General features: G+C 45.7%; 1 protein-coding gene and 1 non-coding gene across 2 annotated transcripts in view; both read left to right on the top strand.

The window, feature by feature from the left end:
• Positions 1–27083, top strand: part of ARFGAP3 (ARF GTPase activating protein 3) — a 67910-nt gene that overhangs the window by 4973 nt on the left and 35854 nt on the right. Inside the window, exons 2-6 of the mRNA XM_039462984.2 lie at positions 4184–4302; positions 15759–15831; positions 21374–21505; positions 22670–22753; positions 25607–25694. Of these exons, the coding sequence (XP_039318918.2) occupies positions 4184–4302; positions 15759–15831; positions 21374–21505; positions 22670–22753; positions 25607–25694 (496 nt within the window). The remainder of the gene's footprint in view (positions 1–4183; positions 4303–15758; positions 15832–21373; positions 21506–22669; positions 22754–25606; positions 25695–27083) is intronic.
• On the top strand, positions 22437–22541 carry LOC120361513 (U6 spliceosomal RNA). Its single transcript, XR_005577697.1, has one exon. It is a non-coding gene; the product is annotated as a U6 spliceosomal RNA (small nuclear RNA).

Below are 27083 nucleotides of genomic sequence, written 5' to 3'. Positions count from 1 at the left end.
ATCTCTACTAAAAGTACAAAACATTAGCCAGGTTTAGTGGTGCACACCTCAAATTCCAAGTACTCAGGAAGCTGAGGCAGGAAAGTTGCTTGAACCCAAGAGGCAGAGATTGCAGTTAGCCAAGATCACGCCACTACACTCAAGCCTGAGCGACAGCAAGACCCTGTCTCAAAAAAAAAAAAAGAAAGAAAGAATTGCCGGGCGCGGTGGCTCAAGCCTGTAATCCCAGCACTTTGGGAGGCCGAGGTGGGTGGATCACGAGGTCAAGAGATCGAGACCATCCTGGTCAACATGATGAAACCCCATCTCTACTAAAAATACAAAAAATTGGCCGGGCGCGGTGGCTCAAGCCTGTAATCCCAGCACTTTGGGAGGCCGAGGCGGGTGGATCACGAGGTCAAGAGATCGAGACCATCCTGGTCAACATGGTGAAACCCCGTCTCTACTAAAAATACAAAAAATTAGCTGGGCATGGTGGTGTGTGCCTGTAATCCCAGCTACTCAGGAGGCTGAGGCAGGAGAATTGCCTGAACCCAGGAGGCGGAGGTTGCGGTGAGCCGAGATCGCGCCATTGCACTCCAGCCTGGGTAACAAGAGCGAAACTCCGTCTCAAAAAAAAAAAAAAAAAAAAAAAATACAAAAAATTAGCTGGGCATGGTGGCGCATGCCTGTAATCCCAGCTACTCAGGAGGCTGAGGCAGGAGAATTGCCTGAACCCAGGAGGCGGAGGTTGCGGTGAGCGGAGATCGTGCCATTGCACTCCAGCCTGGGCAACAAGAGCGAAACTCCGTCTCAAAAAAATAAATAAAATAAATAAATAAATAAATAAATAAAAGAATTTCAAGATGAGGCCGGGCGCAGTGGCTCACACTTGTAATCCACTTTGGGACACTGAGGCAGACAAATTGCTTGCGCTCAGGAATTAACACCAGTCTGAGCAGCATGGTGAAACCCCTTCTCTACCAAAAAAAAAAGAAAAAAATTAAAATTAGCCATGCATGGTGGCTCATGCCTGTGGTCTCAGCTACTTGGGAGGCTGAGGTGGGTGGAAGTTGATGTGAGTTGAGATTATACCATATACTCCAGCCTGAGTGACAGTGTGAGACCCTGTCTCAAAAGAACAACGAATTTCAAGATGAGGCAGCATTGTATATCGAATATACATTTTTTTCCTGAAGAAAGATTAAAAAGCATTCTATTAGAGGAATTTTTTTCCTATTCTGAGTTAAATGAATCATAAATATTACTTCCACAACAAGCACTGTGTATTTTAAGGGCCCAGCACACTTCATCCATCGCTCGGCTAGTTAGCAGTGTGTACTTGAGAGCACTTTTATGCTCCTGTTGATGAAGAATGTTTGGCTTCAGTGTCAGTGTTGAAGGGGCTGGTAATAATTTTTGAGCTGGCAGTAAGTTTTTAAAGTTACTCTCTTTGTTAACAATAACAAATATTTACTGAATGCGTACTACGGGTTAGCCTATTTTTCAGGCTGTGTGTGAGACTGAAAAGTACACAACTATTCAGCAAATGCTTATTGTGCATTTAGTATGTGCAGGTTCTGTGCTAATGGAGAGGAAAGCAAGGTGATGGGGACCAGGCCTGGCGGCTCACACCTGTAACCCTAGCACTTTGGGAGGTCAGGAGGGCAGAATTCTTTGAGCCCAGGAGTTCAAGACCAGCTTGGGCAACATAGTAATATTCCCGTCTCTACAAAAACAAACAAACAAACAAAAAAACTGGGCATGGTGGTGTACACTTGTTCTAACTGCTCAAGAGGCTGAGGTGGGAGGATGGCCTGAGCCCAAGAGTTTGAGACTGTGGCGAGCTAGGACCGTTCACACCAGCCTGGTGACAGAGCCAGACCTTGTCCCCCTCACTCCCCATTTTTTTTTTTTTTTTTTTTGAGATTGAGTCTCACCCTGTGATCCAGGTTGGAGTGCAATGGCATGATCTCGGCTCACGGCAACCTTCAAGCGATTCTCTTGCCTCAGCGTCCTGAGTAGCTGGGATTATAGGTGTGCGCCACCAGGCCCAGCTAAATTTTTTTGTATTTTTAGTAGAGATGGGATTTCATCATTTTGGCCAGGGTGGTCTTGAACTCCCGACCTTGTGATCCACCCGCCTCGGACTCCCAAAGTGCTGGGATTACAGGTGTGAGCCACCTCGCCTGACCCTTGTCTCTTAAAAAAAAAAAAAGAAAGAAAGAAAAAGGCATAAAGATTGGCAGAAGGGAAAGAGTCTACCCCTGTAAGAGCTGTCAGCGCTCTCTAGGCACAGGACAAATCATCCTTTATGATTATGTGTCTAAGCATTATCAAAGGGACCTGGACAGAGAGAAGTAGTGGAGGTAGAGAAGGGCACAGCATTTCATGAAGGAACATCGCTCTGTGTTAATTACCTATTGCAATGTATCAGATCACCCCCAACTTACCATCTTAAAACAACAGATCGTTGTGAGGATCAGGAATTTGGCTCAGCTGGCTGCTTCTGGCTCAGGGTCTTTCCTGAGGCTGCAGTGAAGCGGTTGGCCAGTGCCGAGGTCATCTGAGACCGTACTCACATGGTGGTTCGTAGCCTCCTCTCCTTGCTGGCTGTTGGACTGAGGGCCTCGGTTCCTTACCACTTCACCCTCTCCGCAGGGCTACCGGAGTTGAGTGTCCTTAAGACATGGCACCTGGCTTCCCCTAGAGCCTAGTGATCCAAGGTGGGGAGGGAAGGAGGGGCAGAGAGAAAAAGAGGGTGGGGGAGGGAAGAAAAAGTCACAGTGTCATTTGTAACCCAGTCTCAAAAACGACATGGTCATTTCTGCCGTATTCTAGTGGACACACAGATCACCTTGGCAAAATGAGGGTGGATATTACACAAGGTGTGAGTACCAGGAGGTAGGGAATCATTGGGCCATTTTGGAATCTGGCTGCCACAACTTCCTTCTGTGACTGGGGGAGGAGAAACATGTGCAGTAGCCTGCCGTCTGGTATAGCCAGCGCCTGGAGGGGTGGCAGGGCTGGAGTGCTCCCAAGCAGGGCTGCTTCCCTCATCAGTATTCCTTTACATGACTGCTAGCATCCCTGCTGATGCTTCAAGGGTAGGTCATGTTTGAGGTGGTGCACCATCCTAGATTATCTTCACTATGTACAATGTGCATTGTTACAATACATACATGATACGCTGTAATATACTATATAAATCACTTAGTAAACTGGGTGCAGTGGCTCATGCCTGCCATCCTAGCTATTTGGGAGGCCGAAGCTGTTGGATCACCTGAGGTCAGGAGTTGGAGACCAGCCTGGCCAACATGTTGGACCCCATCTCTACTAAAAAGACAAACTTAGCCAGACGTAATGGCCTGAGACTGTTGTCCTAGACCAGGCGTCCCCACACTTTTTTTTTTTTTTTTGAGACGGAGTTTCGCTCTTGTTACCCAGCCTGGAGTGCAATGGCGCGATCTCGGCTCACCGCAACCTCCGCCTCCTGGGTTCAGGCAATTCTCCTGCCTCAGCCTCCCGAGTAGCTGGGATTACAGGCACGCGCCACCATGCCCAGCCAATTTTTTGTATTTTTAGTAGAGACGGGGTTTCACCATGTTGACCAGGATGGTCTCGATCTCTCGACCTCGTGATCCACCCGCCTCGGCCTCCCAAAGTGCTGGGATTACAAGCTTGAGCCACCGCGCCCAGCCGTCCCCAAACTTTTTACACAGGGGGCCAGTTCACTGTCCCTCAGACCGTTGGAGGGCCGCCACATACTGTGCTCCTCTCACTGACCACCAATGAAAGAGGTGCCCCTTCCTGCAGTGTGGCGGGGGGCCGGATAAATGGCCTCAGGGGGCCGCATGCAGCTTGTGGGCCGTAGTTTGGGGACGCCTGTCCTAGACATTCCGGAGGCTGAGGCACGACAATCAACTGAACCCGGGAAGCGAGGTTGCAGTGAACTGAGATTGCACCACTGCACTCCAGCCTGGGTGACAGAGCGAGACTCTGTCTCTAAATAAATACATAAATGATATAGTAATTAACTATACTAATCTATAATTAATATAATTATATATAAAAATAAAAGAACATGAATTTTGAGGCTTTTAAAAAAACCTAGATGAGATGATAAATCATTAACTTTTCTTACAGGATAATTTATTGGCTAACATAAATTAATTAGTAACTGAATTTAACATTTTTCTTTCAGGTGTGTTTTGATTGTGGTGCCAAAAATCCCAGCTGGGCAAGTATAACCTATGGAGTGTTCCTTTGCATTGATTGCTCAGGGTCCCACCGGTCCCTTGGTGTTCACTTGAGTTTCATTCGGTGAGTGAGTCTCCTCTCATTGGGGTGAAAGCAATCACATTGTTACATGGGTGACTTTTTCCTTTTTTCTTTTTTTTTTTTTGAGACAGGGTCTTGCTCTTTCACCTTGTCTGCAGTAGTACCATCACAGCTCACTGGGCTCAAGTGAACTCCCACCTCAGCCTCTACAAAAAATAAAAAGTTCTGTGGTGTGATAATGTGTGACTATAGTCCTAGTTCCTCAGGAGGCTGAAGTGGGAGGATCACTTCAGCCCAGGAGGTCAAGGGTGCAGTGAACTATGGTCATGCCACTGCATTCCAGCCTGGGCGACAGAGCGAGACCCTGTCTCAAGAAAGAAAGGAGAGAGAGAGAGAGAGAGAGAGAGAGAAAGAAAGGAAAGGAAAGGAAGAAAGAAGGAAGAAAGAAAGAGGAAAGGAAAGAAATTTGATTTTATGACAGTTATCTTCTAATAATTTATCAGTACAAAATACAGACTCATGGGAGAAGGGGAGTCAGATACTGTTGGTCTGTCCTGTGTCCACCAAAGTAGAGAGTTTATGTAAATGATGAGATGCTCGCCTTGATCAGGGCTCCACTTCCAGAACAGTCTTACAGCTCTGGCTCCCCAGGACTCCAAGATCACAAAGCCTGAGTGAATGATTTTTAGTGGCAATTTCAAATGTTTATAACCTGAAGGTCTTTTTTCTCTTTTTTTTTTTTTTTTTTTTTTGAGATGGAGTTTCGCTCTTGTCACCCAGGCTGGAGTGCAATGGCGCGATCTCGGCTCACCGCAACCTCCGCCTCCTGGGTTCAGGCAATTCTCCTGCCTCAGCCTCCTGAGTAGCTGGGATTACAGGCACGCGCCACCACGCCCAGCTAATTTTTTGTATTTTTAGTAGAGACGGGGTTTCACCATGTTGACCAGGATGGTCTCGATCTCTCGACCTCGTGATCCACCCGCCTCGGCCTCCCAAAGTGCTGGGATTACAGGCTTGAGCCACCGCGCCCGGCCTTTTTAATTTTTTTTTTAAAGACGGGGTTTCACCATGTTGGTTAGGCTGGTCTTGAACTCCTCACCTCAGATCCGCCCGCCTTGGCCTCCAAAGTGCTTGGATTACAGGTGTGAGCCACCATGCCCGGCCCGGCCTATAATTCTTTTTTTTTGTTTGTTTGTTTGTTTTTTTTGTTTTTTTTTGAGACGGAGTTTCGCTCTTGTTACCCAGGCTGGAGTGTGATGGCTCAATCTTGGCTCACTGCAACCTCCGCCTCCTGGGTTCAGGCAATTCTCCTGCCTCAGCCTCCTGAGTAGCTGGGATTACAGGCACGCACCACCATGCCCAGCTAATTTTTTGTATTTTTAGTAGAGATGGGGTTTCACAATGTTGACCAGGATGGTCTTGATCTCTTGACCTCATGATCCACCTGCCTCGGCCTCCCAAAGTGCTGGGATTACAGGCTTGAGCCACCGCGCCCGGCCGCTTCTTAATGAAATATTTTGTATGATAGCACAAAAACTTTGTAGTAATAATTACAACATAATTTTGCAGATATATTTGAAAAATCTTTTCTCACATATGGAGTTCTTTTTTAGAAATCAATTTGTAAAGGCATGATGGGCTAAATACTTATAGCCATATAACTACATAAATAATTATTTAGAAAAAAAAGAGTGTTTTTTTTTTCTTTTTTTTTTTTTTTTTTTCGAGATGGAGTTTCGCTCTTGTTACCCAGGCTGGAGTGCAATGGCGCGATCTCGGCTCACTGCAACCTCCGCCTCCTGGGTTCAAGCAATTCTCTTGCCTCAGCCTCCTGAGTAGCTGGGATCACAGGCACGTGCCACCGTGCCCAGCTATTTTTTTGTATTTTTAGTAGAGACGGGGTTTCACCATGTTGACTAGGATGGTCTCGATCTCTCGACCTTGTGATCCACCCGCCTCGGCCTCCCAAAGTGCTGGGATTACAGGCTTGAGCCACCATGCCCGGCCCAAAAAAGAGTGTTTTTTTTTTAAAGATGGGGTTTCACCATGTTGGTCAGGCTGGTCTTGAATTCCCCACCTCAGGTGATTGCCTGCCTTGGCCTCCAAAGTGCTTGGATTACAGGCGTGAGCCACCACACCCTGCCAAAAAAAGAGTTATTTTGTTGGTTTTGATTGATTTCAGAATATCTATATTTTCTTCTTTTTTTTTTTTTCTTAGACTCTGATCCCAGAATTTTTTTTTTTTTTTTTTTTTTTTTTTTTTTTTTTTTTTTTGAGACGGAGTTTCGCTCTTGTTACCCAGGCTGGAGTGCAATGGCGCGATCTCGGCTCACCGCAACCTCCGCCTCCTGGGTTCAGGCAATTCTCCTGCCTCAGCCTCCTGAGTAGCTGGGATTACAGGCACGCACCACCATGCCCAGCTAATTTTTTGTATTTTTAGTAGAGACGGGGTTTCACCATGTTGACCAGGATGGTCTCGATCTCTCGACCTCGTGATCCACCCGCCTCGGCCTCCCAAAGTGCTGGGATTACAGGCTTGAGCCACCGCGCCCGGCGATCCCAGAATATTTTGAATACATTATTCTGTCCTTGTCTCTTTCTATAAATGTTGAGGGATTTAGTTGCCAAAATGAATGGCTTAATTCATTCAAGACAAGTTTATTTATTATTCCATTTTTTTTCTTATTATGGTAAAATCCACATACAATTTACCATCTTAACCATTTTTAAGTGTATAGTTCAGTGGTATTAAATACATTCATAATGCTGTGTGACCAGCACCACCATCCATCCTTAGAACCCTCCATCTTGCAAAACTGAAACGTTGTATACCCATTAAACACTAACTCTGTATTCCTTTCTCCTCCTGTTCTCTGGCAACCACCATTTGAATTTCTGTCTCTATGATTTTAACTACTCTCAGTACCTCATTTGAGTGGAATCGTACGAATTTGTCTTTTAGTGATGGGCTTATTTTTCTTAGCATAATATCCTTAAGGATCATTTGCAACATTTGTCATAAATTCCTAACATTTTGAGGCTGAATAATATTTTAGTGTCAGATATATATAGATCACATTTTCCAATCCATTCATCTGTTAATAGCTTGCTCCCACATTTTAGCTATTGTAAATAATGCTGCCATGAACATGGATATATAGGTATGTCTCTTGAGACCCTGTTTACTGTTTCTCTTCTTTTTGTTTGTCTGCTTGTTTGAGACAGCGTCTTGCTCTGTCGCCCAGCCTGGAGTACAGTGGCACAGTCAGGGTTCACTGCAGCCTTGATCTCCTGGGCTCAGCTGATCCTCCCACCTGAGCCCCCTAAGTTGCTGAGACTATAGGTGTGTGTTACCATGCCTGGCTGTTTTTGTTTTTGAAAATTTTAATAGAGACAAGGTCATGCCAAGTTGCACAGGCTGGTCTCAAACTCCTGAGCTCGAGTGATCCTCCCACCTTGACCTCCCAAAGTGCTGGGATTACAGGTATGAGTCGCCATACCCAATTGAGACCTTGTTTTCAGTTCTTTTGGGCGTATATCCAGAAGTGGAATTGCTGCATCATAGAGTTATTCTATTTTTAATACTTTTTTTTTTTTTTTTTTGAGATGGAGTTTCGCTCTTGTTACCCAGGCTGGAGTGCAATGGCGGGATCTCGGCTCACCGCAACCTCCTCCTCCTGGGTTCAGGCAATTCTCCTGCCTCAGCCTCCTGAGTAGCTGGGATGACAGGCACGTGCCACCACGCCCAGCTAATTTTTTGTATTTTTAGTAGAGACGGGGTTTCACCATGTTGACCAGGATGGTCTCGATCTCTTGACCTCGTGATCCACCCGCCTCGGCCTCCCAAAGTGCTGGGATTACAGGCTTGAGCCACCGCGCCCGGCCATTTTTAATACTTTGAGGAACTGCCAAACTGTTCTCCGCAGCGGGTGTGCCGTTTTACAGTCCCTTCAGCATTGTACATGGGTTCTAGTTTCTCCACATCCTTGTCAACATTTGTCATTTTCTGGGCTTTTTTTGATAGTTGCCATCCTAATGGGTATGAAGTGGTATGTCATTGTAGTTTTGATTTGCATTTGTCTAATGATTAGAGATGTTGGTCATCTTTTCATTGCTTATTGGCCATTTTTATATCTTCTTTGGAGAAATGTCTATTTAAGTCCTTTGCCCTTTTTTTGGAGACAGTCTCACTCTGTTGCCCAGGCCGGAACGCAGCGTTGTGATCTTGGCTCACTGCAACGTCCACCTCCTGAGTTCAAGAGATTCTCATGCCTCAGCCTCCTGAGTAGCTGGGACTACAGATGCCTGCCACCATGCCTGGCAATTTTTTTTTTTTTTTTTAAGACGGGGTTTCATCATGTTGGTCAGGCTGGTCTTGAACTCCTGACCTCAGGTGATCCACCCGCCTTGGCCTCCAAAGTGCTTGGATTACAGGCGTGAGCCACCACGCCCAGCTGCCTGGCAAATGTTTATATTTTTAGTAGAGACAGGATTTCACCACGTTGAGCAGGATGGTCTTGGTCTCCAGACATCTTGATCCACCCACCTCGGCCTCCCAAAGAGCTGGGGATTACAAGTATAAGCCACTGCACCTGGCCTCTTTGCCCATTTTTGAGTCATGTTGTTTATTTTGTTGTTTTGAATTTGAAGGATTCTCTATATATTCTGGATATTAGTGTCTCATCAGATACATGATTTGCAAATATTTTCTCTCATTTGGCAGGTTGCCCTTTTTCTCTTTTTTTTTTCTTTCTTTTTTTTTTAATAGAAACAGGATCTCACTATGTTTGCCTGGTTGATCTCAAACTCCTGGCCCCAAGCAGTCCTTCCGCCTCAGCCTCCCAAATTGCAGGGATTACAGTCCTAAAACACTCTCCTCAGCTTTATGGAGTGCCTCTCTACTCTGTTGATACTGTGGTTTTTTTTTTTTTTTTTGAGACGGAGTTTCGCTCTTGTTACCCAGGCTGGAGTGCAATGGCGCGATCTCAGCTCACCGCAACCTCCTCCTCCTGGGTTCAGGCAATTCTCCTGCTTCAGCCTCCTGAGTAGCTGGGATTACAGGCACGCACCACCATGCCTGGCTAATTTTTTTTTTTTTTTTTGTATTTTTAGTAGAGACGAGGTTTCACCATGTTGACCAGGATGGTCTTGATCTCTCGACCTTGTGATCCACCCTCCTCGGCCTCCCAAAGTGCTGGGATTACAGGCTTGAGCCACCGTGCCTGGCAAATACTGTGTTTTTTTATGTTGTCTCTTGATGCACAAAATTTTTAAAATCTTCATGAAGTTCAATTTGTCTGTAGGCCTTTTTTGTTTTTGTTGCTGCTTGTTCCTTTGGTATTGTATCCAAAATTGCCAAATCCAATGTCATGAAGCTTTTGCTTTCTGTTTTCTATTCTTTTCTTTTTTTTTTTTTTAAAGTGGGGTTTCATCCTGATGGCCAGGCTGGTCTTGAACTCCTAACCTCAGGTGATCCACCCACCTTGGCCTCAGCCTGTCAGAGTGCTAGGATTACAGGTGTGAGCCACTGTACCCGGCGCCTTGTTTTCTTTTATTTATTTTTTAAAATTTATTATTTTTTTTTCTGAGATGAAGTCTCACTCTGCTTCCCAGGGTTAAGTGATCCTCCTGCCTCAGCTCCCCTAGTGGCTCGGATGATTGGCACATACCACCACGCCCAGCTAATTTTTGTATTTTTAGTAGAGACGGGTTTAAGTCTTTGATCTATTCTAGTTTTTTTTCATGATGTCAGGTAAAAGTTCACCTCCATTCTCTTGCATGTAGATACCTGGATTTTCTGACACCATTTGTTGAAAAGACTGTCTTTTCCCCATTGAATTAAGCTTGGGTTTTTTGTTGTTGATGTTTTGTCTTGTTTTTTTGAAACAGAATCTCGCTTTGTCACCCAGGCTGGGGTGCAGTGGCATAATCTCTGCTCACTGCAATCTCCGCCTCCCAGGTTCAAGCAATTCTCCTGCCTCAGCCTCCCAAGTAGCTGGGATTATGGGCATGTGTCACCGCATCGGCTAATTTGTGTATTTTTAGTAGAGATGGGGTTTCGCCATATTGGCCAGGTCGGTCTTGATCTCCTGACCTCAGGTGATCCACTCCCCCTCAGCCTCCCGAAGTGCTGGGATTACTCCAACCAGAGCTCGTTTTCAATGTACTTTGTTTTCCAGATTGATCATGACCAGTTAACTCGTGGTTGCCTACCCTGCCCAGAGCAGGTGAAGACTAGACTCGGCAGTACCTCACTGCTTCCCTTCCTTCTGTCTTTACCTTGGTTTTTCCCTTTCTTTTTTTTTTTTTTTTTTTTTTTTCCGAGACGGAGTTTCACTCTTGTTACCCAGGCTGGAGTGCAATGGCGCGATCTCGGCTCACCGCAACCTCCGCCTCCTGGGTTCAGGCAATTCTCCTGCCTCAGCCTCCTGAGTAGCTGGGATTACAGGCACGCGCCACCATGCCCAGCTACTTTTTTGTATTTTTAGTAGAGACGGGGTTTCACCATGTTGACCAGGATGGTCTCGATCTCTCGACCTCGTGATCCACCCGCCTTGGCCTCCCAAAGTGCTGGGATTACAGGCGTGAGCCACCGCGCCTGGCCTGTTTTTTCCCTTTCTTTCCTAAGTCTCCCCCACTGTAATCTGGCTCTCCTCCTTCCTTATCACTAAAGAATGCTTCCAGGAAATCCTGGTTTTATGACGGGTTCCTCCCTGAGGGAAGGACTGACCTTGGGCCATTACCGGTTTAATCACTGACCTTTTAAAAGTCAGATAAATGGAACTGTATGATTCACAGTGCTTGTGAATGATTCAAAACAATAATTAAAATTCATGGTAGGGCCTTAGGGCAGGAGTCCAGGATTTGGGCAAGAGAAAGTTAAGGATGAGAAGGTACTCAGTATGGTTTTTGTTATTTTTAAGGCAGAGAACAGCTACTCTTCAAACATTTTTATTGATTAAAAAAAAATTGGGGGCCAGACACAGTGGTTCACACCTGTAATCCCAGCACTTTGGGAGGCCAAGGTAGAAGAATCACTTGAACTTGGGAGTTTTTTTCTTTTAATTTACTTGCTTATATATTTTTTCTCTTCAAGACAGTCTCATTCTTTCACCCAGGCTGGAGTGCAGTGGCACGATCTGAGCTCACTGCAAACTCCAGCTTCTGGGTTCAAGCGATTCTCCTGCCTTAGCCTCCCGAGCAGCTGGAATTTCAGGTGTGCGCCACCACACCTGGCTAATTTTTGTATTTTTAGTAGAGACAGGGTTTCACCATGTTGGCCAGGCTGGTCTTGAACTCCTGACTGTAAGGGTAGCCGAGAGAAAGGAGAATAGACCCAAAATCAGGCAAGAAAGTTTTATTCAGCTGCTGGACTGCTCCGTAGCAATCAGAGGAGGCACCCCTGAGCTTACAAAATGAGGGGCTTATATAGGGTGAGAGGGGCATAAGGGGGGCGTTTCAGGTAACAGGCACAGAGATAGTTTGTTAACTTGCAACAGACCTACAATACATCATTCTATGACTTTTGTGGCGGTAGTCTTTAAAAAATAAGACAGAAACCAGGATTTTTTTACAGATATGTGTCAGACAGGAATTTACAAGTATGGATAACCAACATATGTTTTCCCTGTCCTCCCTTGAGCTGCCAGGATGGCTGTAATCAGGTTTTGCTTGATTGCCACATGTCTGGCAGCCTTGATGTGGTGCCTAGTTAGGGGTTCAGGGGTGCAGCGGCAGGGCAGTCAGAGGGGCCTGCGGTCAGCCTGCGTGGAGGGGGTTTTCTGAGGCAACACAGCTTGTCTCTAACACTGACCTCGTGTGATCTACCTGCTCAGCCTCCCAAAGTACTGAGACTACAGGCATGAGCCACAGTGCCTGGCTGAGCCTGGAGTTTGAGGCTGCAGTGAGCTATGATCTCTCCACTTTACTTCACTCTAGGTGACAGAGCAAGACCCTGCCTCCAAAAATAAAAAACACTAGCTAATTGGGAGAAAATCCAAGCAGTCCCAAAGTATATAAGGTCCTTCCTCTAGAATACTTTTCCCCTCTTCTTCCCCTCCCACTGCCAGACACACACACACACACACACACACACACACACACACACGTGCGCACGCCCATGCGAATTTTCCAGGCATGATCACTGTCACCTGTGTGGCATGGGTGGTATGCTTATTGAAGTGGAGGTTTTTTTTTTTTAACTAGAATTTCAAGTCAATAATTTTACATAGGAAAATAATTTATAAACTATGGCTTTTGCCAAGCAAAAGGGGGAAGGCACGTTAGGAGTATATGGAGAGGGCAGGCTGCTTGGGGAGCTGACTGCTCCCAGAGTGGACCTGACTGAACTGACCTCTGCCCCTTTTCACCTCCATTGCTGGGATATCCATGTTTCAGGCTGCTCCTCCCCTCTAGCTCTGTTTCAACTCAAGTTTGCCGTTACCTGTTTTATGAACTTAGTAGAGGTGAATGGGAGCCCTTCATCCATCTTGTTGACATGGGACTAGGCACAGGCTTAAATACAACATAAATAAGTAGACTGTAAAGTTCTACATGAGACAAGGAAACTAAGTACTGTGCCCACTTCTGGTTAGAAAATTAGGCAAAGTTGCCGGGCGCGGTGGCTCAAGCCTGTAATCCCAGCACTTTGGGAGGCCAAGGCGGGTGGATCATGAGGTCAAGAGATCAAGACCATCCTGGTCAACATGGTGAAACCCCGTCTCTACTAAAAATACAAAAAATGATCTGGGCATGGTGGCGCGTGCCTGTAATCCCAGCTACCCAGGAGGCTGAGGCAGGAGAATTGCCTGAACCTGGGTGGCGGAGGTTGCGGTGAGCCGAGATCGCGCCATTGCACTCCAGCCTGGGTAACAAGGGCGAAACTCCGTCTCAAAAAAAAAAAAAAAAAAAGATGTTGATAATGGAGACAAGGCTTGGCACGGTGGCTTGTGCCTGTAATCCCCGCACTTTGGGAGGCCAAGGTGGGAGGATAGCTTGAGCCCAGGAGTTTAAGACCAGCCTGGGCAACATAGTGAGACCTCATCTCTACAACAACAAAAAAGGATAATGGAGACAAGGCAGGGAAAATTGAGCTCAGCACTTGGACCTTCAGATAGAGAAGGAAAAAGCACAATGCTTTGTAGCTAGCTTTCGTCTAGGAAAATAAATAGAAATAAGGGTGAAAGGAGAGGATTTGTCACATCGTGGAGCGTCTTAGCTGCCAGGCTGGGAGCTCGTGCTTCACTCCTGAGGCCTGCGGGGAGGCCGACTCAGCCTGGCAGAGCAGGAGACAGCGTCAGGACAAGGTGGGGACCAAGGCTGAGGATGCTGGAGCCGGGATGGCGGGGGTCCAAAACCGAGCTGTCCCTTCCTGGCCCCAGGTGTGTTCCTTACCTCCAAATGTCTTACTTCCTTCTGTTGAAAGTGGAGGTGAGAATACTAGGACCTGCAGTATGGGATGTTGGCAGGAGCGAGCAAGAGAATCCCATACAGCCTGACACGTAGCGAGCCCTAGAACATGTTGATGCTGGTCAGAGCAGAATCTGGGCTCCAGTTCAGTAGACACCAGGGGAGAAACTTTTTTTTTTTTTTTTTTTTGAGATGGAGTTTTGCTCTTGTTACCCAGGCTGGAGTGCAATGGCGCGATCTCGGCTCACCGCAACCTCCGCCTCCTGGGTTCAGGCAATTCTCCTGCCTCAGCCTCCCAAGTAGCTGGGACTACAGGCACGTGCCACCATGCCCAGATAATTTTTTGTATTTTTAGCAGAGACTGGGTTTCACCATGTTGACCAAGATGGTCTCGATCTCTTGACCTTGTGATCCACCCGCCTTGGCCTCCCAAAGTGCTGGGATTACAGGCTTGAGCCACCGCGCCCTGCTGAAACTTTTTATGTGTTAGTGTAGAAAGGCAACACTGTTCCTGTCCTTATAGAAGTAATCAACTTATAAACAAAGGGCTGCTGGGAAGTTGTTACTGAGCTTGTCTATAAGTCAAGCTCTAGATTAATAATGATATGCACTTTGGGCGACTGAGGCAGGGGTATTGCTTGAGGCCAGGAGTTTGAGACCAGCCTGGCCAACATGGTGAAACCCCATCTTTACTAAAATTACAAAAATTAGCTTGGCGTGGTTCTGCACGCCTCTAATCCCAGCTGCGCCGGGAGGCGGAGGCACGAGAATTGCTTGAATCCAGGAGGTAGAGGTTACAATGACCTGAAGTTGTGCCACTGCACTCCAGCCTGGACAACAGAGTGAGACTCAGTCTCAAAAAAAAAAAAAAAAAAAAAAAAGGTTGACTGGGCATGGTGGCTTACACCTGTGATCCCAACACCGAGAGGCTGAGGTGGGAGTATTGCTTGAGCCCAGGAGTTCTAGACCAGCTTGGGCAACGTAACAAGACCCTATCTATTGGGGGAAAAAAAAGCCAAGCATGGTGGCTACCAGCTACTTGGGAGGCTGAGACAGGAGGATTGCTTGAGCCTGGTTGAGGCTTCAGTGAGCTGTGATCATACCACTCCACTCCTGGGTGATGGAGTGACACCCTGTCTCAGAAAGAAAGAGAGAAAGGGAGAGAGAGAGGAGAAAGAGAGAGAAAGGAGGGAGGGAGGGAGAGAAGGAAGGAAAGGAGAGAGGGAGGGAGGGAGGGAGGGAAGGAAGGAAGGAAGAGTAAATGTAAGGGCAGCACAAAAGAAAGTTTTGGTAGACCTGAAGCTTCTTTTCTTTCTTTCTTGCCCATTTTGTAAAGGGAATTCTGCCCATACCCATTCTAAAATACCCACATTCCTTTACAGTTAGTGTAGGGCAAGCTATTACTGAATAACAGCCTCTGCTTTTTGCTCATTTCTGTGGATTCAGTATAAAGATTCTAACATTGTTGCTTTATGGTCGACCCCTTGGTGAATGTGCATCATTGAGGCTATGGTCACTGCCTTTATTTGTTTCTGATTTGATCTTACAGTGGAGATAAGTCAGACATAAGGTATGGCAGGGGCAGGAAGTGCTTGAGGCGTTCACTTCAGGAGTGTGAAATCTTGTGTTTTCTCCTCTTCCTGCTGGTGGTGTTGTTGGGTAGGTCTCTTCTACCTGGTGATAAGAGAATGAACATCCTCCAAGCTTCTGGTGGGATCACAATGAACAAATAGATCACCAACCTGAAAACATCCAAACATTGCATCTGTTTTGAGTAGACACATTACCAAATTTTAAATCATATCCAACCAAGGCTGGGAGGCAAAGAGTTGATGTTGTTCCAACAGCCTGGTGACACTTGTCATGTCCCTGTGCCCTGCATTCCAGGAAGGATTAGAGGAGCCAGGGCTTGCTTGCACCAATCACCATCCAGTCTGGAATCTTAGCATCCCAAAAGTGTGGGTCCTTGTTGACTCAAACTTAGACTTCTTTGGTATCTTAAAGCTTAAGGAAAACGTGTTCTCAAAAGCTCAGTGATGTTGATCCTGGGAATAAAAGTATTAATGTTTAGTAATATTCTTTCCATTTAGATCTACAGAGTTGGATTCTAACTGGTCGTGGTTTCAGTTGCGATGCATGCAAGTTGGAGGAAACGCCAATGCAGTAAGTTCGTCTCAAACTTGTTGTTTCCTTTCCTGTTTAAATACTTGTTATGCTATAATAGTAAAGAAGTTCGGGCTAGGCGTGGTGGCTCATGCCTGGAATCCCACCCCTTTGGGAGGCCAAAGTGGAGGATCACTGGAGCCCAAGGAGTTCAAGACCACCCTAGGCAACATGGCGAGACTGTCTATTTAGAAAAACCAAACAGGCCGGGCGCTGTGGTTCACGCCTGTAATCCCAGCACTTTGGGTGGCCAAGGCAGGCAGATCACTTGAGGTCAGGAGTTTGAGACCAGCCTGGCCAACATGGTGAAACCCCATCTCTACTAAAAAACAACAACAGGCCGGGCGCGGTGGCTCAAGCCTGTAATCCCAGCACTTTGGGAGGCCGAGGCGGGTGGATCACGAGGTCAAGAGATCGAGACCATCCTGGTCAACGTGGTGAAACCCCGTCTCTACTAAAAATACAAAAAATTAGCTGGGCATGGTGGCGCGTGCCTGTAATCCCAGCTACTCAGGAGGCTGAGGCAGGAGAATTGCCTGAACCCAGGAGGCGGAGGTTGCGGTGAGCCGAGATCGCGCCATTGCACTCCAGCCTGGGCAACGAGAGCGAGACTCCGTCTCAAAAAAAAAAAAAAAAAAAAAAAAAAGACAGACAAGTTCCCTTCTGGGTGTGGTGGCTCATGGTTGTAATCCTAGAACTTTGAGTTCAGGCAGATCGCCTTGAGCCTGTGAATACAAGAGCAGCCTGGACAACATGGCAAAACCCCATCTCTACAAAAAATACGCAGATTAGAAAAGCATGGTGCTGCATACCTGCAGGCCCAGCTACTCGGGAGGCTGAGGTGGGAGGATCTCTTGAGCCTGGAAGGTAGAGGTCGCAGTGAGCTGAGATTGCACTATTGCTCTCCAGCCTGTGTGACGGAGTGAGACCTTATCTCTAAAAAATAATTTAAAATAACCAAGATCCCCTCTTAGAGGCAGAGGCTTTCGGAGAGTCATCAAAGAAGTATGTTCACAGGAAAACAACAGGCAGTGGTAAGTGCTTTAAGAAAATTAACACAGGAAGTGAGGGCATGAAGAAACTGGAGGCTTCTTTATGACAATATTTTTTTAATATCTGGGGTGACTTTGTGCTTAGGATAAAATACTTGTATTTGAATTAACATTTAACTTCTTAAATCTACAAATTAAAAAAAAAAATCTTTTTGTTTTATTTTGTTTTGTTTTTAGAGTCAGGGTTTAACCATGTGGGCCAGAGTGGTCTCGAACTTCTGACCTCAGGTGATCCGCCCGCCTCGGCCTCCCAAAGTGCTAGGATTACAAGGGTGAGCCACCGCACCCAGCCTGTTTTTGTTTTTTTGAGATGGAGTCTGGCTCTGCTGTCTAGGCTGGAGTGCAGTGGCGCCATCTCGCCTCACTGCAACCTCTGCCTCCCTGGTTGAAGAGATTCTCCTGCCTCAGCCTCCTGAGTAGCTGGGACTACAGGCACATGCCACCATGCCTGGGTCTTTTGATATTTTTAGTAGAGATGGGGTTTCACCATGTTGGCCAGGCTAGTCTTGAATTCCTGACCTCAGATGATCTGCCCGCCTTGGCCTCCCGAAGTACTAGAATTACAGGGGTGAGCCACCGTGCCCAGCCAGAAAACCCATTCTGCACGTCTTCACATATAGCAAATATTGTGTGTTAATTTCTAAACACAAATATTAATATTGTGTGTTGTTTAGTTTATAGTTTTAAAAGAACAGATTTCCTTAAACCCCATTTACAAACCTGATTAAGGATTTTTAGACACTTTAAACTTTATTTACAAATTCAATATATTCGATTATCTGAAGCACTGAACTGGCAGCCTTACAAATCTAACCAGCCAAATCTTGCAAAACACTGGTAGCCTCCTTATCAGGCCAGAATGGTGTAGGTTGAGTGAATGGAATTCTTTTAGGCATTTCTTAATATGGTAAAGTATAAGAAATCAAATTTCTGTACATTTTAAATAAAAATTATGGCCAGCATGGTGGCTCATGCCTGCAAGTCCAACACTTTGGGAGGCTGAGGTGAGAGGAACACTTGAGTCCAGGAGTATAAGACCAGCCTGGGCAACATAGTAAGACCTCATCTATACAAAAAAACTTAAAAATTAGTAAGGCATGGTAGTCCCTGCCTGTAGTCTCAGCTACTCAGGAGGCTGAGGTGGGAGGATCACTTGAGGCCAGAAGTTCAAGGCTGCAGTGTCTCAAAAAAAAAGATAATAATTTTATACACACACACACACACACACGCATATGTATACACACATGCACACATATATGCATATCAATTAAATTGTTAAAGTTGTAAGTCTAAGATAGAAGTTTTCGAAATGCTAGTTTCTCAATCTTTTTTCATCATTGTCCCTAAGCAGAAAAATTAATTAGATAATTTTCCCTTTAAATTGGATCTAATGTTTCCCTAATGAGAGAAATTAAATACTAAGGGATACAGTTTTGTCAAGTAGAGGCGACCTCTGGAAGGCCACAAACCATTGTAATAACTAAGTTTTTTTTTTTTTTTTTTTTTCACTTTTTAAGAAACAATTTTTGCCCCTCTTAATGAGAAACGTATGCCTGGCCATGCATGGTGGCTCGTACCTGTAGCCCCAGAACTCTGGGAGGCTGAGGCAGGAGGAGCACTTGAGCCCATGAGTTCAAGACCAGCCTGGACAACAAAGTCTACAAAAACATTTTTTAATTAGCCAGGCATAGTGGGGCATGCCTGTAGTCCCAGCCACTGGGAGTCTGAGGCAGGAGAATCACTTGAGCCCAGGAGGCTGAGGCTGCAGTGAGCAGTGTTCACCGTGCCACTGCATGCTAGCCAGTCTGGGTAACAGAGCAAGACCGTCTCAAAAGATAAAAAGAAAAAGAATATATGCCTTAGCTGTTTCAGACTTTTTTTTTTTTTGAGATGAAGTCTCACTCCTGTTGCCTAGGCTGGAGTGCAGTGGCAGAAGCATGGCTCACCGCAGCCAGCCTCAGCTTCCTGGGCTCAGGTGATTCTCCCACTCAGCCTCCCAAGTAGCTGGGACATTTTTACATTTTTAGTAGAGACAGGATTTTGCGATGTTGCCAGGCTAGTCTCAAACTCCTAGGCTCAAGTGATCTGCTCACTTCGGCCACCCAAAATGCTGGGATTACAGGCATGAGCCACCGGACCCGGCCAGTGTTTCTTATTAATTTTTAAATTAATTTTCTATTTTTTTGTAGAGACATGGTCTCATTTTGGTTCCCAGGTTGGTCTCAAACTCTTGGCCTCAAGCAGTCCTCCTGCCTTGGCTTTCTAAAGTGCTGGGATTACAGGCATGAACCACTGTGCCCAGCCTCAAGCATCTTATTAGAAACCTTTGCCCATTATCATGGTGTTTACAGAGTTGTTCCTAAACCTCGCACTGTTGGTTTGACTTACCTGTCTTTGTTTCTAAGCCTTGCCAAGGTTGCAGAGTCACTCCAAACTCCAGAAAGTTGCGTTCTCATTTCAAGCCAGCAGGGGTTAGGGGATATGGTGAGGGAAGGCTTATATTACTGGTCATTCAGCTTACCCAGTGGAGCTGTGAGTTACAGGCTTGGAACCATCCTTTTTGTATTTGAATCTTAACTCTGTCCTTCGCTTCCCATGTGACCTGGGGCAAGTTATCGAACCTCTGAGTGCGTCGTTTTTCCCTTCTGTAAAGTGTAGATAGTAATAGTGATTGTCTGAAGTGTTGGTGTGAGGACTGAATGAGATGATGCCCATAAAGCACTTGGGACAGGAGCTGGAACATGTGGGTGACCAATATCATTATTAGTCAACTGTTAATAAAAGGATCACTGGCCGGGCGTGGTGGCTCACGCCTGTAATCCCAGCACTTTGGGAGGCCGAGGCAGGTGGATCACGAGGTCAAGAGATCGAGACCATCCTGATCAACATGGTGAAACCCCGTCTCTACTAAAAATACAAAAGTTAGCTGGGCATGGTGGCGCGTGCCTGTAATCCCAGCTACTCAGGAGGCTGAGGCAGAATTGCTTGAACCCAGGAGGCGGAGGTTGCGGTGAGCCGAGATCGCGCCATTGCACTCCAGCCTGGGTAACGAGCGAAACTCCGTCTCAAAAAAAAAAGGATCACTTGTATGGGTTTTTAGGAAACCTGTTTTAATTAAGATCTGAATTCTATAATTTATGTCTATACATGGATCCTCATGAAGTGGGTGAAAGCAATTTTTTCTAATTGTTTAAATACTTGTTTTGGCCGGGCACAGTGGCTCAAGCCTGTAATCCCAGCACTTTGGGAGGCCGGGGCAGGTGGATCACGAGCTCAAGAGATCGAGACCATCCTGGTCAACGAGGTGAAACCCCGTCTCTACTAAAAATACAAAAAATTAGCTGGGCATGGCGGCACGTGCCTGTAATCCCAGCTACTCAGGAGGCTGAGGCAGGAGAATTGCCTGAACCCGGGAGGCGGAGGTTGCGGTGAGCCGAGATCGCGTCATTGCACTCCAACCTGGGTAACGAGCGAAACTCCGCCTCAAAAAAAAAAAAAAAAAACAACTTGTTTTATCATCTTACCTATACTGTAGTCTCTGTTAATGACACAATAGTGCTGAAAAAGGTAAATGTTAATGTAGCTCCTAATTTGTCAAAAATTCTGATTTAGTAGAATCCAAATTGAGATTGACTATGGACTGGGTGTAGTGGCTTACACTTCTAATCCCAGCACTTTGGGAAGCCAAGCTGGGAGGATTGCTTGAATCCAGGAGTTGGAGGCTGCAGTGAACTATGATCATGCCACACTACACTCCAGCCTGGATGACAGAGTCAGACGATCTCAAAAACAAAGAAAAGGATCAGGAGCAATGGCTCACGCCTGTAATCCCAGCAATTTGTGAGGCCAAGGCAGGTGGATCCCTTGAGCTCAGGAGTTCAAGACTAGCCTGGGCAACATAGCGAGACCCCATCTCTACAAAAAATACAAAAATTAGCCAGGTGTGGTGTGGTGGCACACGCCTCTACTCCCAGCTACTTGGGAGGCTGAGGTGGTGGGATCACTTGAGCCCAGGAAGTGGAGGTTGCAGTGAACCGAGATGGAGCTACTGCACTGCAGCCTGGGTAATAGAGCAAGACTCTGTCTCAAAAAAAAAAAGAAAAAAAAAAGTGACCAGGCATGGTGGCTCATGCCTGTATTCCTGGCACTTTGGGAGGCTGAGGCGGGCGGATCACAAGGTCAGGAGTTTGAGACCAGCCTGGCCAACACAGTGAAACTCCATCTTAAAAAAAAAAAGGAAAAAAAAAAAGTAGACATATCCAAGTCACGGCACCAAAAAAAAAAAAAAAAAAAAAAGAAAAGAAAAGAAAAGAAAAGAAATTGATTGCTCATGAATTAAAAGTAGTCCTGAGAAGAAACTTTCTCCCCAAATAAATTTCACAATGACAGAGGTGGTTTATTGGGCAAATGAGGAATAGTTATTTCATTTTATAATGCAAGTATCATAGCTAGTTTTACCAAAATATTAATCTGCATGCTTTTCTCTGTAGTCTTCCTTTTTTCATCAACATGGGTGTGCCACCAATGACACCAATGCCAAGTACAACAGTCGCGCTGCTCAGCTCTATAGGGAGAAAATCAGATCACTCGCTTCCCAAGCAACACGGAAGCACGGCACTGACGTAAGTCACTGGAGGCGGGATTGTTTCCTTTAGATACATGTTTGCTTAGTAGAAAGTGATTTTTATCCTGAATAATAAAACTTTTCTACCTGAGTTGTCTTACAAGGAAATAATGTACAGTAGGTTATTATTATTTGAAACAGTTATGTTCTGCATGAGCACTGGATCAGTGAATACGGAAACATTGCTCCTAGGAGAAATAAAGAATTAGGTTCCTATGAGCTTCTGGTCCCATTTTCGTCAGCTGATCGATACGTAACCTGATTTAACATGTGTTTCTATTTAAAGATGCCTTTTTAAATATGTATTGATGGCTCATGAATATTGAACTCACAGCCAAGGAGTATAACTCAGCCCTGAATGAAGTTTATTTCACACCTGGATTTTCTCCATAAGGCACATCACAGCCTTCATGTACTTCATGGGAACAAACATTAGCTAGCCCTTCAGTACTGCACTTGAGAGCCGCCTGAAACAATGACATCCTCAGTAAAAAGCACAGAAACATGAAGGACATAGCATCGAATAAACTACAGAAAGGACGTTTGTTTATGAGAACTGAAGCTAGAAGGCAGAGTGTGTCTTGTTCTGCCTCAACTGGGAACGTGCTTCTCGGGGAACTCATTTTTTGCTGCACTATTCTCCCAATGACTGAAAACACCACGAGGACTGATTTTGGGGTTAAAAGTAAATTTTAGCAAGTGGGAAATTCCTAAATATGAAATCCATGAAAAATGAGGATTGATGATCATTTGGAACCTGCATTTAGATATGAAGTCCTTGATCTTTCCTTTTCAGAAATGATTTGTGTATTTGAGGTACTTGACTTCCTCAAGGTCTGGAAGCAAAATTTACTGGATGATAGATTACTAACGCGCACTCAGAGGTCCCCTGTAGGCATGCTACTGATTTTATAAGAATGGGAAGTGCCGTGCTCCTTCGGCAGCACATGTGCTGAAATTGGAACGATACAGAGAAGATGAGCGTGGCCCCTGCCAAGGATGACACGCAAATTCGTGAAGCGTTTCGTATTTAAAAAAAATAAAAAGAAGGGAAGGTGCCAATCTTTAGGAAACAGGTCTCTGTAAGGGAAATGAAGGGTATCAAATGAAACCCTTTACAGGCCAGACGACATGCTGAGCCCTGTGTCGTTTTTTGTTCTAGCTGTGGCTTGAGAGTTGTGTGGTTCCACCTTCGTCCCCTCCACCAAAGGAGGAAGATTTTTTTGCCTCTCATGTTTCTCCTGAGGTATGTATTATGCTTCACATTTTAAGGTGTGCTTCCTCTGACAGTTCCAAAGGTATGTATTTAAAATGCTAGGATGTAGGCTAAGCTGTTGTAATAAAAATCTTGAAACATAACTACTTAAGAGAGAAATGACATGGTCAGCAATTCCAAGATTAGGCTATCCGCCATGAACTGATGGACTGACTTTGCTGTTCTCAACATGTGGCTTCCCTTCAGGGTCTAAAGCGGCTGCTCCAGTTTAAGACTCTCCCACCTTAAAGGAAGAGGATAAGCATCCTTGTGAGCAAATGCCCTGAATCTGGCCCTGTTGCCCAGGCTGGAGTGCAGTGGCACAAAGTTGGCTCATTATAGCCTCCGCTCCCTGGATTCAAGTGATTCTCCTGCCTCAGACTCCTGAGTAGCTGGGACTACAGGTGTGCACCACCACACCCAGCTAATTTTTGTTTCTGTTTTGAGATGGAGTTTCGCTCTTGTCACCCAGGCTGGAGTGCAATGGCGCGATCTCAGCTCGTTGTAATCTCTACCTCTTGGGTTCCAGCAATTCTTGTGCCTCAGTCTCCCGAGTAGCTGGGACTACAGGTATGCACCACCACACCCAGCTAATTTTTGTATTTTTAGTAGAGATGGGATTTTACCACATTGGCCAGGCTGGTCTTGAACTCCTGACCTCAGGTGATACACCTGTCTTGACCACCCAAAGTGCTGGGATTACAGCTGTGAGTCACCTCGCCCAGCCACAAATGCCCTGTTTTTTTTTTACAGAAAAAGTCTAGAGGGAGCTCCCATCCTCCTACTTATGTCCTGTGAGCTGAAATTTCGTTGCATGTCTTATCTAACTGCCAGGGAGAACTGAGAAATTATTACTAATAGTGTGCCACAGTTGAGTTCAGAGCTCTGAAACTGACCAAAAAAAGAAGACATTTTTAATAGGGGTTTCACTCTCAGCACACGAGCTCTGCTGTTTGTGTAGTGTATATCTCAAAGCTATTGAATGAGCTAATATAGATGTAAGTACTAGTACCTGGCACAGAGTAAGTCTTCAGTAAGTGCTCTAAATACCACTGTCTCCATCTTTATGACCTGATAGCAGCAGTGACAGCAATCCACTGTACTTCTATGGCCTTTCCTCAGATCACTTAGATCTAAGGAAAGTAAGGCCTATAGAGCCACAATATTTATTATTTGGCCCTTTCTTTTTTCTTTTTTTTTTTTTTTAGATGGAGTTTTCATTCTTGTTACCCAGTCTGGAGTGCAGTGGTGTGATCTCAGCTCACTGCAACCTCTGCCTCCCAGGTTCAAGCAATTCTCCTGCCTCAGCCTCCTGAGTAGCTGGGACTACAGGCATGCACCACCACACCTGGTTAATTTTGTGTTTTTAGTAGTATGGGGTTTCTCCATGTTGGTCAGGCTGGTCTTGAACTCCTGACCTCAGGTGATCTGCCCCTCTTGGCCTCCCAAAGTGCTGAGATTACAGGCATGAGCCACCATGCCCAGCTTACTATTTATCCCTTTAAGGTAACATGTGCCTACCTCTGTCTTACAGCATCATATGTTCTGCCAGCTACCCTACCTCTGCCAAGTCCCACTGACTGAGGGGCACGATTTGTTGAACTCTTGCTCAATCCATTCTTTAATTTTCTTTTTTTTTTTCTGATATGGAGTCTGTGTCGCCCAGGCTGGAGTGCACTGGCACAATCTCAGCTCACTGCAACCTCTACCTCCCAAGTTCAAGCGATTCTCCTGCCTCAGCCTCCCGAGTAGCTGGGATTACAGGCATGTGCCACCATGCCCAGCTAATTTTTTTGTATTTTTAGTAGAGACGGGGTTTCACCATGTTGGACAGGCTGGTCTCGAACTCCTGACCTCAGGTGATCCGCCTGCCTCAGCCTCCCAAAGTGCTGGGATTACAGATGTGAGCCACTGTGGCCAGCTTATTCTTTAATTTTCAACTTAAAACTACATAAAGTTATATAAGTTGTTAAACCTGCCGGGCGCGGTGGCTCAAGCCTGTAATCCCAGCACTTTGGGAGGCAGAGGCGGGTGGATCACGAGGTCGAGAGATCGAGACCATCCTGGTCAACATGGTGAAACCCCGTCTCTACTAAAAATACAAAAAATTAGCTGGGCATGGTGGCATATGCCTGTAATCCCAGCTACTCAGGAGGCTGAGGCAGGAGAATTGCCTGAACCTGGGAGGCGGAGGTTGCGGTGAGCCGAGATCGCGCCATTGCACTCCAGCCTGGGTAACGAGCGAAACTCCATCTCAAAAAAAAAAAAAAAAAAGTTGTTAAACCTTATTTTTTGGTTTTTGTGGGTTTTTTTGCTATTATAATTTGCGCATACTTACTAGCACTGTCACAGTCAATAGTTACCAAAAATGGTTATCAAAAAAAAAAAAGAACAGACCAGGCATTGTGGCTCATCCCTATAATGTCAGCAGTTTGGGAGGCTGGGGTGGGAGGATAGCTGGAGCCCAGGAGTTTGAGAGGAACCTGGGCAACATAGTGAGATCCCTTCTCTACAAAAAATGTAAAAATCAACTGGGCGTGGTGGCACATGCCTGCAGTCCCAGCTACTCAGGAGGCTGAGGTGGGAGCATCGCTTCAGCTTGGGAGGTCAAGGCTGCAATAAGCTGTGATTGTGCTTCTGCCCTCTAGCCTGGGTGACAGAACGAGACCCCGTTTCTTAAAAAAAAAAAAAAAAAAAGAAAGCAAGAAAAAAATAGGCCTTCCTTTCCGTTACCAGGGACTCAGAGTGGGACGTTTAAGTCGTAGGTTTCTCCCGTGCTTGGATTTGTTTCTCACGGCTGTTTTCTTGCTTTGTCTGCTAATGACTTTCCTCACCTTGTTTCAGGCGAGTGACGCAGCGTGGGCATCAGCAATAGCAGAACCAGCTTCCTTGACATCAAGGCCTGCGGAAACCACTTCAGAAAATAACGAAGGTGGAGTGCTCAGAACTGTCATGTAATACTGTTCTATGTTTCAGCGGCATGCTATGAAACTATTAAAAATTGAGATGGGCGGGGCACTGTGGCTTGCGCCTGTGATCCCAGCACCTCCCGAGGCTGAGGCAGGAGGATCGCCTGAGCCCAGGAGTTGGAGACCAGCGTGGGCAACATAGTGAGATCCCATGTCTATGAAACAAAACACCGGAAACCTATTAAAATGTAGACCCTTCTGTCTTTTTTTTTTTTTTTTTTTTAACGATAGAGTCTTGCTCTGTCAGCAGTCTGGAGTGCAGTGGTACCATCTCTGCTCACTTTAACCTCCAACTTCCTGGTTCAAGTGATTCTCCTTTCTCAGCCTCCTAGGTAGCTGGGATTACAGGCATGCACCACCATGCCTGGCTAATTTTTTTTAATTTTTAGTAGAGATGGGGTCTCACCATGTTGGCCAGGCTGGTCTTGGACTCCTGACATCAAGTGATCCGTCTGCCATGGCCTCCCAAAGTGCTGGGATTACAGGTGTGAGCCAACGCACCCAGCCAGGACAAGATTTTTGAAACTTTTAAAAAATTTATTTTATAGGGACGGGGCCTCACTTGTTGCCCAAGCTGGTCTCAAAAGTCCTGGGCTCGAACAATTCTCCTGTCTTGGCCTAAGATTTTTGTAATCGTCATTCATAGCTGAAGAGTTCGTTTATAAAAGCTTATTGTTTAGAATTTCATTTTCTTTCGCACCTGCAACAGTACTTTCATCCTTTGTGCCCAGAAATTTTTTAAGCAATCAAGACGACCTGTTGCCTGAGGCTTTACCTAGAATTTCATGCTTTGGCACTGGGGGATGTAGTGCAGTCTTGAGTGAACTTAGATTACAGAGTGGAAAGGAGAAGAGAAAAGAAGTCTAACAAATCGAGGTCCGGGACGTGAAGTGCTCCGCCGGCTGTTCTTGTTCACTGCTGCTTCTCGGTGCCCAGAGCAGGTCCTGACTCCAGTAAACGGACATGTAGTCAGCGGCTTTTCTATAAAATATCACTGTGCCCACTCATCCTGTTTGGCCTATTTAAATGTCTTTACCAGAGCTTATTTTTTAAGTATTTGCATAAATGAAACAGTAGAGTTTCCTGTAAACCACTGTTGGGCCTGACATTTCAAAAATAATTGTCTTACCATAATATTCACCCTTTTAAAATACACTAATCAGTGGTTTTTAGTATATTCACAAGGTTATGCCACAGACACCACTATCGAAGTTCAGAATATTTTCTGGCTGGGCATGGTGGCTCACACTTTTAGTCCCAGCACTTTGGGAGGCTGAGGCAGGAGGATTACTTGAGCCCAGGGAGTTCAAGACCAGCCTTGGCAACATGGCAAGACCCCTTCTCTCAAAAAA

Source organism: Saimiri boliviensis, chromosome 21 (assembly GCF_048565385.1).
Source record: "Saimiri boliviensis isolate mSaiBol1 chromosome 21, mSaiBol1.pri, whole genome shotgun sequence".
In the NCBI taxonomy this organism is placed as follows: Eukaryota; Metazoa; Chordata; class Mammalia; order Primates; family Cebidae; genus Saimiri; species Saimiri boliviensis.
The sequence above is the reverse complement of the archived record's forward strand: the minus strand, read 5'-3'. Positions and strand labels throughout refer to the sequence as shown.